The following is a 12979-nucleotide window of genomic DNA, read 5'->3' as shown; positions in this document are numbered from 1 at the left end:
GTCAAGTCAAACAGCATAAGCACCAAGTTACAAGACCTTACAACTTCAGTCTTTAAAGACTGTAATGGTCATCATCCTTCTGAGTCCCTCCAACCAAAAACAATGTATGGAGGGGTACTTGAGTCTGTCCTTGTTGTGGTTTTGGGGGACAGCAATTCTCCAACAGGGATAAGACGTAGAGGTAAATTACATAAAGAATTATGTTTGTTCCTTTGAAAGTATGTCCGGCAGAAAATGAAAGCTTCCTGTGTCATTATTACCTATCAGGTGAGATGGTCCAGAAATTATTTGTGGGGGCTAGGGAAATAGCTCAGCAGTTAAGAACACTTACTATTACTACAGTAGACTCAGGCTTGGTTCCCAGCACCCACATCAGACAGCTCACAGCCACCTATAACTCCAGTTCCAGGGGACTTGACTCCCTCTGGCCTCTGTAGGCACCTGCACTCCTGTGGTGCATATAAACTCATGCAGGCACACAGGCGCGCGCACACACACACACACACACACACACACACACACACACACACACACACACAGTTTAACTAACTTAAAAATTCCTCTTGATTCTCAGGATTTTTATTTTCTGACAGGGAATACTTAAAGACACACCATCTTCCACTCATCTATCAGAGATACAAGATTGATTTAGAATTTACTCACTACCTCAAGTATTGGCATTTTCTCACTATAACACTCAAGAGCTGTACAGCAAATATTCATCAAAGCTCATGTCACATTTTATCAAAAGGCCTACTATGAAACTTAAATCAGACACATATTTTCACCACACCGGAAGGGGGAAAACTGCTGAATTTCCCCCTATATTTCGAATTATCTCCTCCCTCATTGATTGACTAAACAGGCTCATGGCTCAAACACTTGCTTCTTTCACAGAGGCAGAGGGTAGCTGTTGAAATATTCCTACTACTTCATGCCAATGTCACTCAAAAGCTAGCCACAGTTTAGGTTGCAAGAGAAAATACATTTACCTAGCTCTACTTTTTTCAAATTCATCATGTTAGTGAAGATAATGAGTAATCCCAGGGTTGGGGAGATGGCTCCGTGAGGGAAGTGTTTGCTGTGCACACCTGGGACCTGAGTTCAGATCTCCAGCATCCGGGTAAAAAGCTAGGCACAATGGTACGCTCCTATAACCCTAGAGCCAAGGGACACAGACATAGGAGAAATCCTGAGACTTGCCGGCCAGCTGGTCTGCCAATCAGTGACATCCTATACTCAAAAAATAAAGTAGAGGGCAACTGAGGAAAACACCCAACACCGACTTCTGCCCTCCACACAGATGCACACCCATATACATGAGCACACACACAAACATGTGTACACACACACACACACACACTATACACATGGTCACCAACCCCAGTTCTACTGTGAGTGAGTGACTCATAACAACGAAGAGATCGTTATTTTTGTACTTTTGGGTTCACACCTCCAAGGTGCAATAGGAATAATTAGCACAAGGGTAGAGGCAGGAAAAAAAAAAAAAAAGACATGGCACATGACCCGGAGCAATAAAGGACAATTTAAATAATACATTGACAACAGCTGGTAACAGGCGGCAGCCAATCCGCCAACAGAACACACACAGCGGGCCGTCACACCGGCTCTCACACATCTCACACAGATAACATCGCGTGCGCACACATGCACGCGCACACACACACACACACACACACACACACAACCCCAAAGCTCAGAGATGTGGCGAATGTGTCAAAGCACACAAGAGCATACACACACACACACACACACACACACACCTTACAGAGGCACACTTACATTTTCTGTGGTTCCGGTGATCACATGCAATCCATCATAGGTTGATTTGATGTACATGCCCTAGAGGGAGTTGCCAACATATTAACTCATTATTCCAGCATTCACAGAGAGCTGCAGTGACACATAGACTTTCAAAACACTCAACAGTCCCTTTGGAACATCAGGTGCTTTTTTAGCTTTCCAAAACACCAGGAAACTCAATCCAAAGGGCATTGAGAAAGGGAACTAAACAACTGGACACCAGTAGAAGCAATCAGATGGGCAATCTCTTTGATATTATAATGTGTGTGCTGGGCACACAGCATCCTGCCACAACCCTAGGATGGAGGAATTTTCTCAGGCCTGCTCAGTGAGCCAGGCATTCAAACAAGGGCTCTTCTTCTCTGTCCACCGCTTTCTCCCAGGGAAACAATGTGGTTGGCTCCATCTGCTATCAGTAGTACACATGGGACGACTTATGAGAGCCTACTGTGATGCAGCCCGGGCTTGCAGGTGAAGCATGTGAACTTATACAACACGGATAGATAATCAGTAATGGACATTGCTCTATTTTAGGGAAAGCCAAAGGATGGATGAATAAATGTGTCTTCAAAGAGACACCTTTAGGCAAACTTGGGCAAAATACCACGTTACTAGATAAATATCGCTACAATTTGACAGCCCAAATATCAACGTTCTTATTGAACTATTACACGATGAGGGGAGACAGAAAAAAAGGGGCAGACAGGGCCAAATAGTAGTTTCACCCGATTATCTACACTGAACTTGTCCTGCTCTGTAGCTGACACCACTCTGCAAAAACAATCTCAGGAAACCGCAAAACCCTCAAGGTTCCCAACCATTCCTCTCCAGGGCTACAATGTCAAGTCAATATGTGTCTGCCCTACAGAACTGTACATCCTTCCCCCAGCCATTCTAGGATAACTCTATGGTAGGAAAGGACAACTCCATCTCGGCCCACTCAGGGCATGGATCTGATTCAACCCTTGACTACAAACTCATACCCAGGAATTCTTAAAGCTATGCTAATCCACCCTCTACTTTAGAGCCAAGTAAGAGTGTACTTCTACCCACTGAGAAGATGGGCTTGTTGACAGTGATTTTTTTTTTTTGCTTTCCTATTTAAGAGACTGTCTTAATATTCCTCACAACAATGTATACTTCAATGACTCCAACCTCCTCCTTTATGTCCATCACCGTCACCAGCATCAGTAGTGACAGCCCCCCACTGCACAAGTTCTATGCTCTTAGCACTGGGCACTTGGTATCATCACCCAGGGCCAGCCGCTCAGCAGGCCTATGAGAAAGCCCACATGCAAAAGCTCTCTGATGTAAAGGCTCTATGCTAGCCAATGAGCTTCATGGGTTTCTGTAGCTCTGCAAATTAATACCCCCCCGCCCCCGTGAGAAGTCACCTGCAGGCGTCCTGAGAGCCCGCCATGATATATCTGACACAGGATGAAAGAAACATTTCTGAAATTTTCTTAGGAATCTTTTCCTTCCATCAGCCTCCTCACAGCCATCTTAAGTGATAGAGACTTTCAGAATGGATGCCGTTTTGTTCCCACAGACCATCTCTCCTTTGTGGAAACGTTTTCTATTTCCTTACATTGCTAAGCACTAAAAATAAATCCTAAGATGGGAGGGTAAAGTTTTTAAATTGTGTTTGTTTTTATGCTTGAAAGATAATTAACAGTTTAAGATGGCAAGTCCCTAACTATATAATAAATATAATATAATATAAATTAACATAATATAATACAATACAATACATCTCTGCTACTCAGAGTTACAGTGAAAACAGTAAGACGTAGTTTATTTAACGCTTAAAAACCAAGAGAATTCTTACCAGGCCTTCCCCGGGTCTAACATTCGGTAAGTGAACTTCCTCCAGGCATGCACACTGGCTCATCACAGGGTCTGTAGTAGAGCGCACTGTTTTATCACAGATGCCATTTAAAACCTTGACCTGGAATTGAGGGAGTTCAATCATTAACCAGGTTTATCTCAAAATGATCTGTAGAGAAACGCACCTCACACATCATCTCTGGCTCTGGCCAGCCCTCACTATGATAATCCTGCTCAATGAACGCCTGGCATTTGGACTCTGTGTCCTACAATCTGTGGGAATGTTGCTACTGTTTCCGCTTTCTAAAACAGCCTGGCTTTTATAATCAATCCTTTATGGCCGACCACTGGAAAGCACAAGACAGGAAGAAACCCCTTTGGCAGAGAAGGAGAAGTCCTCAGCCACCTAACAGCTTATTACTGTAGGGGTCACGCACACTCTCTTAAATACTAAATACTGACAAGGGAGAAAGATATTTCACTCTAAATCATATTGTTTTGTTGTTGTTGTTGTTGTTGTTGTTTTGTTTTGTTTTTAATATACTTCAGGTTTGCAAGGTTCGGGGAGGGGATCAAGCCACAAATGCATGGGATTTTGACAGACCTCTCTCTGTGCCAGCCTTCCCCATGACTAACATCTATATGGTATTGTCCGTTTTTACAGCTGATGAACCAATATTTAGATCCATAATTTTAAGCAGTATTCACTTTTGTGCTGTATTTCCTAGAGGTTTTGGCAAACATTTAATGTTTTATATCCATTATAAAAGCATCCGATGGGGTAATTTCATCACCACCGGTGTCCCCAAGCTCAACATCATCCATTTCATCCTTCCTTGCCCTGGCCTCCTGGCCAGCATTGACCTTTTCGCTGTCTCTATGGCTTTGCTTTCTCTAGAGGATCAACCGGCTGGAATTACACAGCATGCAGCCTTTTCTTACTGGCTTACTTCAGTTAACAATATACCTTTAAATTTTCTCTATATCTTTTCACAATTTGATAGCACATTTCTTCTTACTGTTAAGTAATATTCTACGTAATGAATATTCCATATTTGTCTCTCCATTCAGCTATAAAAAGACAGCTTGTCTCCTTCCATTTGGGGGCAATTAGGAATATAGCTACCATAAACATTACGTGCAATTCAGGGCAGATTTTGGTTGACATTGAGTTTACAACTCCCTTGGGTAAACACCCAACAGTGTAACTGGTAGATCACACAGTTAGAATACCATTAGTTTGGTGACTACCTGCCAAACTGTCCTCTAAATTGCTCTAATTCCTCATCCCTCCCAGCAACAAGTGACCATGCTCCATAGTCGCCCACGTTTGCTGTGGTCAGTTCTGAATTTCAGCCAGCTCTAGTAAGCATGGAGTGGTGAGTGTGTCCTGGTTTCAGGTATAATTCCCTAATCACAAATGACCAAGTTTCTTGTGTTATCTGCCCTCTCCATGTCTCCTTTGGGTGAAGTGTCTCTTCAAGTCTGTTTTTAGCTGGACCGTTTTCTTATTACCGAGTTTTAAGACGCGTTTGAATATTTTGATTCTGTCCTTTAAAATGTTTTCAATATCTTCTCCCTGCACCTTGTGTCTTGACACCCTACTGTCTTCAAAGTGAATCTCACCGGAGGGAAATCTCTGATTTTAATGGAGTCCACTGTTACTTCTTCTTTGCTAGACTCTTCTTGTCGTTTTCTATCTAAGAACTCCTCTGAACCCCAGATCACCTAGATCTCCCCCATAACATCTCAGTTCTATCGTGTCATGTTCTGCATCTTTAGCCCCATGGCCTCAATGACCCCTCCCTGTCACTCTTAGCCAGGAGAGTACCCACAGGGAGCAGCCTTCCTGGGGAGGCCATCGGGGCTATGCACGTTTTCTCACAATCAGAGCATCTATCTACCCGCCCGAAATCCAATGAGCAAAGGCATCCGGAAATTCCAAAGGGTGACTTTTCTTTCCAAGGTGGAGAATCCATGAGGTGGAACTTTTACACGTCCCTCCAGTTTTGTTTAAGCTTCCCTATTTATGGAAAATATATTTATAGCAGTTTCATTGCCAAATTCCTCAACCCAACAGGGGGAGGGCTTTTATCAAAAGGGCACAGGCTGCTTGTGTCAAAAGGAGGAAGCGATGATGAATCCTTCCAGAATGCTCTTTACATAGCCATAGTACATGCCCCTCCCCCGTCGTGAAGTGTCTGCCAAGGTATTTTTCTAAACTGAGATAGTTCTTCAGTGAAGTACGGACATCATTCTCACCCGGATTTGTCCGCTAATGCTAACTAAGCAGCTGCCGCATAATTGTGCCCTGCTGAACTGTCCAGAAGGAACAACAGTAAAACTCAAACAGAAGCGGAGACCCCAGCACAGGCAGAAAGTGCAGGAAGTTTCATGAGCAGTGCTCTCCTCAGACAGCCTGTGCTCTTCCATGAGCATTAGCGGGCTCAAACCCCCACAGTCAGTACTCCCAAATTCATCTTGACATGATGAGCCAGTGCATGTAATTAATGTGATTCCTATTGCCTTTGGAAAAGTGAACTAACTACACGGCAACTTTTAGAAAATACACTTACCACATTTAAAACTTTATCCTCCATCTCTGCTACGACGCAATCCTAAAGAAGAGAAGAAGAGAAACAAGTGTAAGAACGAAAAACTTAAAGAAGATTTCACACAGCTGGTGGTAACGCAGCCCCAACTCATGTGTCTGTAACACAGCTCCTTCACCTAGCACTCAGGGGAAAAAATCCAGGAAGAGGGAGGGGGCAGAGAGATTTTTAAGAGCCACCAGATCAGGATGCCTGCTGCCCAACAGTGTCTTCTAGATGGGACAGGGAAGCGGCACCCATGAATCTTAACAGTATGGTTGTCTACACAAGACCCACAGTATGACCACACCAACTGACAAGACAGCACGGATGAGAAGACGGCACACTGCCCAAGGAGAGCCACAGGCGGTCGGTGGAAGGAAGACCTGTTTCCTCCAGGGATGAGCCAAGCCCAGTGGCCGCCCCTAGAAACATGTACATATGTGCAATACTAAAGGGGTTTGGTAGGGTGTGTGTGTGTGTGTGTGTGTGTGTGTGTATGTGTATAATGACAACTTCACCTCGTTAATTTGAGACAAAGTAGGCAAGACATGGGAGGGGTTGGAGGGGGCAGAGGGAAGGATGAAAATGAACGTAAATACAGATTTGAGTATGAAATCATGAGAGAAATTTAAAAATCAAATTAAAAATAAATCCTTTTAAAAAAAATGGCTTAGATCTTTCTAGAAATCACAAGGTCCCTGACATATCTTACTACCTACCACCACTGCCCTCAGCCTGTTCTGGCAGATATGGATATGGAAGTGGGGACAGAGAGGAAATGTCAGAGTGGAGCTGACATTGCTCTTCTCCTACGGCTCTGGTCTCTTCTAACCCATGTGACTCATTTTCACAGGTTTTGAAAGTCTATTTAAAAAAACAAAAACAAAAACAAAAACCTACAAACTGGGAGCATAGAGCTCGGTAAAGGAGTCCTTGCCTAGCATGCACACGGCAAGGCCCTGGGTTCTAGTCCTGTTACCAAACAAACGACAGAACTGAAATCTATGTACAGGCCAGTCTGTAATGACAAATTCAAGAATCCTGTCCACGGTTCCCAGTGTGACCCCAGGCTCAGTGAGCTGTGGGCCAACAAGCCAGCAGCCCTCAGCTTAAGTCCTGTCTATAAGAGTAGCTTTCTTAAAATAAGGTCGTGGGTAAACTCAGCCACAAAAGTTTATTTTAAGCGCCAGTGAGATTAAATCACATACTTCAGCCCTTAGAAGATGAAGACAGTTTAACAAAACATTCATTAACACACTGCCAAAAAAGTGGTCTTGAGGTATGCTATTGATGACATTAAATAAAGGGCTGGAATGCAAAGCATTATTTTCTCAGCTAAAGAACAAAAGGCTGAAGCACTGTGCCAGCGGGGTTAGCCGATTACAGGCATCACCATTGTCCTCTTTCTCCAGAAGCCACCAAAGTGAAGCTGACCACGTGAGACCTCCACAGGTAGCCTTCTAGAACCATCCGCAACCCAGACCACAAGGTGAGTGAGAGGAAATCGGAGGGGCAGCTTCTTCTTTGTTCATAGATTTATTCATTTTATTACACACGTGAGTGTTTTGCCCACATATATGTCTGTGCGCCATGCGCATGTTTTGTGCCCTTGAAGACCAGAAGAGGGCCCTAAATCCCCTGGAACTGGAGTGGTGGATGCTTGTGAACCAAGAGGATGCTGGGAATCCAACAGGCGCTCTTAACAGCTGTCGTCTCTCAGCTCAGAGACCGACCTGGTTTCTTTAATTTATTTTGTACCACTGAGTACAAGCCCGCCCTGAGCCAATCTTGAAATTAATGCTGATAAAAGTTTCAGGTGTGCAGAAAAAATAACAATCAGAGCTGAATTTACCAGGTAACGATTTTCATTTAGGTTGAAATGTCATGTTTAGGTCACTTTTCTCAACTAGTTTTTATCCTGGATGATTTCAGAATCAAGATTTCCTTATCGTCTTAGAACTTTAAAATTTTTCTCTACCAGATAAAAATAAGAGAATCAATAAAAGCTATGTTACTGCTCCCAAAATTGATGTGCACTCTCAGGAAAAAAAGCAACCTGGGGGAAAAATTTTAAGAAACTTAGAAATACATTTTTCCACAAGCATGACTCTGATACAAACCTAAGCTACATGAGCAATTTTGTAAACCATGAGTAACTGCCGCTTGGAGATGTATTTGTGTGCCTGTACTTCATGCATAGAAACTAAACCATCTGTTTCCCTCACAGGTCATCGACAGTTACTACAGAGAGTTGCTACATAAACAGCAACTCTGGAAACTGTTCATTCGCGTGGCCTTGGGATGCCGATATAACTAACCATCTAAGAAAGGCGGTCTCCAGGCTTCCTGGGAGACTGGACCTGCTCTTGGTTGCTGGCGCCACTGACTGACCTAGTCTACCATCTCAAACTCCCACTGCCACAGCCAGGGTCTCTGTGCCATGTCTTCCCGCCTGTGACGTGGTGGGTGACAGTCTGCAAGGAAGGCGGGAGACCACCTTTCTCAGACTGTTGGTTATATATGCCACTCCTCCTACACCAGGGCACGTGAGTCAAGGCTGAGGTGTGACCCATTGGTTCCTGATACTTGGTTCTTCGGAACCCATCCATCTAAATGGGCTTCCTGTCACGGAGACTGACCAACGGGTACTGTTCAAGCCAGTGTGTGAACAGACAGACTCACTCATTACCCTCCACCCAGGGCATGGTGGCTTCCCACACCCATTCCTCCCCGCCCCAAAAGGAAACAGCTGCAGGCATGACTTCACATCATCTGACGAGGTAGTGAGGGGAAGGAAGAGACCCTTCCTGAACAAGTCACCCCCTCATGAGTCACACACTGAAGCTCAGCTTGATGACAGCCCCTGGTCACCTGGATCAGCAGTCAGGGCCTCCCAGGGCAGCCAGCAGCTTATCCCGGGTGGGTCCCTCTGTCTTCTGTCCTCATTCTACCTCCTCAGGAACGGAGCAGCCCTGTGCAGCCTGCTCAACCTCTCTGTCTCTCTTTCCCGCTGCTCAGTAAAATAAGCCGGCAAGGAGGCATCTCAGCAAACTGCTGGGAACTCCATGTGACCACGGGGCTCAACCATGAGGACACACCAGACACGCAATTCCCACTCAGTAACAGTGTCTCCCTCTGCTCCGTCCTGCTCCCGTGGGCTCAAATACTGCTGCCTTGCTCTGGTTCCTACCGCCACCTCTTCCTTCTTACTGTACCATTACACTTTTATGTCTTCAAGTCATTAAACGGGTTCATCCAATCGGCAATGTGGCTCCCAATCCCCTTCTGCCTGTGTCCTTCATCTCATGCTATACCCTCAACACCGGGCAAGAGGACTGGTCCTTGTGCTCGGTGTAGGCTGCAGCAGATGCAGCCCTGGGAGTGCGCAGACACGCAGTGTCGTGAACAGAAAAGCAGCAGTGTGCATCCCCCTTCACCCCTGCGAGGAGAGATGCCCCTGCTGGGAAAAACAGAGAGGAAACGCCAGCCCGCAGAAGAGGTCAAGGAAGGCAAGGGAAAGTGGTGTGTCTCTGTAAACAGGGGCCTGAGATGCGGGACTCCGGTGAAACACGCTCCTGTCCCTGCAGAGGAAACGACAGCTCCTAGTCCTTCAAGTCCCCAGCTCAAAGGAAAAGACGGGACCGAAGGAGGGAGAGAGGGCGCAGTTTCTGAAACAGTTCATCTTGTAGCTGCCACTATGCTGCACTGGAGATGACAGTGAAATCACTCACCAAGCTGGGTGTGTGTGTGCATGTGCGTGTGCATGTGCGTGTGTGTATGTGCGTGTGTGTGTGTGTGTGTGTGTGTGTGTGAGAGACACTGAACTCACTCTCCAAGCTGGTAGCTCTGTGTGTGTGTGTGTGTGTGTGTGTGTGTGTGTGTGTGTGACACTGAACTCACTCTCCAAGCTGGTTGCTCTGGGTGTGTGTGTGTGCATGTGTGTGTGCATGTGTGACACTGAACTCACTCACTATGCTAGTTGTTCTGTGTGTGTGTGTGTGTGTGTGTCACTGAACTCACTCACCAAGCTGGTTGCTCTGGGGGGGGGGGGGTGCGCGCGTGCGAGACAGACAGACAGACACTGAACTCACCAAGCTGGTTGCTCTGTGTGTGTGTGTGTTTGTACACATGTTCATAGGCATGTGTATGCCCAGACACACTAATGACACTCACCAAAAAAAAAAATGGTGTTTTCAATTACTATAAAAAACAAATTATGGTCAAGAACCAAGGACCTATCTTTCCCAAAGTTCAGAAAGTAACATCCCATGCATATTTATATGTCTTTAGTCTTCTTCCTTAAAAAGTGTGTGTGTGTGTATGTGTGTATGTATATTCATTCATATGTATATATTCATACTCATGTATATATACATATTCTTATGCATATAAACACATACATTCATGTGTATAAACATATTCTTATGTATAGATACATATTCATTCACTTACACATAAACATGAATGAACTGTCAAAGACCAAATTCAATCAAAGTTATGAAAACATATTTAAATTAAAAATTTAAGTTCCAGAAAATGAGGGCAGCCTATATATTTCCCTAGTTCTCCTTAAATTATCAAGTCTGATTCTGGGAAACAATATTTCCCAAAAATACCCAAAAGGTGAGGTCTTCACATCCCGCTTGAACGTACTCTCTGGGGCAGCGCCTCGCTTCCTACGTTGTAGCACACATCACCTTCAAGACAGTCCTGGAGGCCGATGCCATTTCTAAAACAGAGTCTCTCATTCTGCTCAGTGCTTGGACTTTGCTATGTGAGGGAGCACTTGCCTCGTGTACATGAAGACGCCCTGCACTCTAGTCCCAGCACCACACACAAATATATAAGAAACCCACATTCATTCATATTATTTATTATATCTAATTTTTACATGTGTGTGGTCATACAGATGACTTTTGTAAGTGAAACATCTCTCTCTCTCTCCCTTCCTTCGCTTACTCCACTACCCCCTCTGTCCACCTCTTTCCCTGCCAGCAAAACAACTTCGCTCTCAAATTACCCGCTATATTCACATACAGGTTTATGGATATCTGACTATATTTGTATATATGTGCATATACATATGTACATATGCTCATTTAAAATATTTTAAGCATCATTTTTCCTCACATCAAAAAAAAAGGTAGCCCTGGCTGCACTGAAACTCACACTGGAGATCAAGCTGGCTCTAATTCACAAAAATCTGCCTGCCTCTGCCTCCCAAGTGCTGGAATTAAAGGCATGAATCCTCACTTCTGCCATTTCACATCTCATTTTTATAATGCCTTTCTTCTTACTCAAAAGTGGGATGGAGGAGGGAATTTACAGGAATTCCATGAGGCCATCTAATAAGGCAAACATCAGTGTCCTCATTTCACAGATAACAGTGAAACCTCATGACTCTGAAATGACTTGTTCAGGGCCCAGGGCTAATCTGTGGTAGAGATGGGATTTGAACCTATGAAGACTATGCTCTTAGACATTAGACTAACTCCCCCAGTGAGTGCCACAGGGAAGCAGAAGCAAATGGTCCACACTCACACTAACAAGCACGTGCCTCTCCTGACCCTCGAGTGCAAGGTTCAATCTCTCCTGACAAAAGACGAATTCCATCAGCCTCTTGAGTGACAGCTGCCTATCTCCCCAGTGAAATGCACTTTGAAAATCACCCTTCATCACGTGCCACGTGCCATGAGGCCCCAGTGGGCAGGAACAAGTACAGAAAGGCACTCCGTAGAAGGCACAGCCACACTGGACCTGGACCTCCCAGCTGGAAGGGGACATTTTTTCCAGTCATCAGTGCATAGTGATCGATAGCTCTCTACCTACAAAAAAAAGCTTCAAACTGGGGTCCTGCAACAGGCCCACCCTGGCAGGTAAGCGCATCTTCACAGATCAGTTATGCCGATGTCATCCTCTCAGCAAGGCTTATGGCAGCCACGGATGCCAGCCATCTTGCCTCTCCATCCCGCGCCCCTGACGCCTCAGCTTGCTGACTTTATGTAACTTCATACAAATGTAACTTTGCTTACTGACCTCGTTTCTTGCTTCTCTTTGCCCCAGACACTAAGTTCATTGAGTCACAGACATCCCATCTGTTTATCCACTCTGGCACCCGGTGCCTAGAACAGTGGCCATCACAGATGCCAAGGAAATATTTATTGAAGGAACTTGTCCCAGTGCCTGCAAAGCCAACACTAACCTGCTCAGGCAAAGCCTACTCATCCTGTAAAAACAAACACCATCGCATCTGCCCCCTGCCTCCTCCCTTCCCCTCCACTCCCCATGCTCCACAGCGGCAGCCCAAGTCAGGCTCACCAACTAGGACCCGTCACAGAATAACACAGGTGTGCCTATGAGCTGAAGTGGCCCACCAGCTAATTTCATTGTTTGGCTCTTACACTTTGATGTGATGGATTGTAAGTAAACTCTGTCATAAATCAAACAAGGAATCAGAATAGTAAGGGGAGGGAAGCAGGGAAGGAAAAGAACCCTTGAGGTAGACACTGGGGAAACACAGTCTACCATTAATGACTGGTCTCAGATACCGGGGCACTCTTATATCACACTCTTATATCCATCAAAATTACCTTATGAATCATAAAAACGAGCAAAAACCACAGATCCATAGAGTGTCTCTGCGCACCTGTCAGATCCCAGGTTCCAAAGCACATGTGCCTCAAACTCAGAGGCTGCTGAGGACTAGATCTCCAATAAACGACAGGAACGAAGCC

At 45.1% G+C, this 12979-nt stretch overlaps 1 protein-coding gene across 2 annotated transcripts in view; it reads right to left on the bottom strand.

Moving 5' to 3' along the window:
* The window catches only part of Cnksr3 (CNKSR family member 3), a 107213-nt gene that overhangs the window by 28201 nt on the left and 66033 nt on the right, over positions 1–12979 (bottom strand). For both annotated transcript variants that reach the window (XR_008221174.1, XM_052750921.1), the window contains exons 5-7: positions 6228–6269; positions 3653–3772; positions 1804–1863 (exon numbers count right to left, since the gene is read on the bottom strand). Coding sequence is in view for 1 of the 2 variants with exons in the window: in XM_052750921.1 (XP_052606881.1) it covers positions 1804–1863; positions 3653–3772; positions 6228–6269 (222 nt within the window). In the remaining variant the exon portion in view is untranslated. The remainder of the gene's footprint in view (positions 1–1803; positions 1864–3652; positions 3773–6227; positions 6270–12979) is intronic.

The sequence above is a fragment of the Peromyscus californicus genome, unplaced genomic scaffold (assembly GCF_007827085.1).
Source record: "Peromyscus californicus insignis strain IS unplaced genomic scaffold, ASM782708v3 Scaffold_22__1_contigs__length_63687245, whole genome shotgun sequence".
NCBI classification, from domain to species: domain Eukaryota; kingdom Metazoa; phylum Chordata; class Mammalia; order Rodentia; family Cricetidae; genus Peromyscus; species Peromyscus californicus.
The sequence above is the reverse complement of the archived record's forward strand: the minus strand, read 5'-3'. Positions and strand labels throughout refer to the sequence as shown.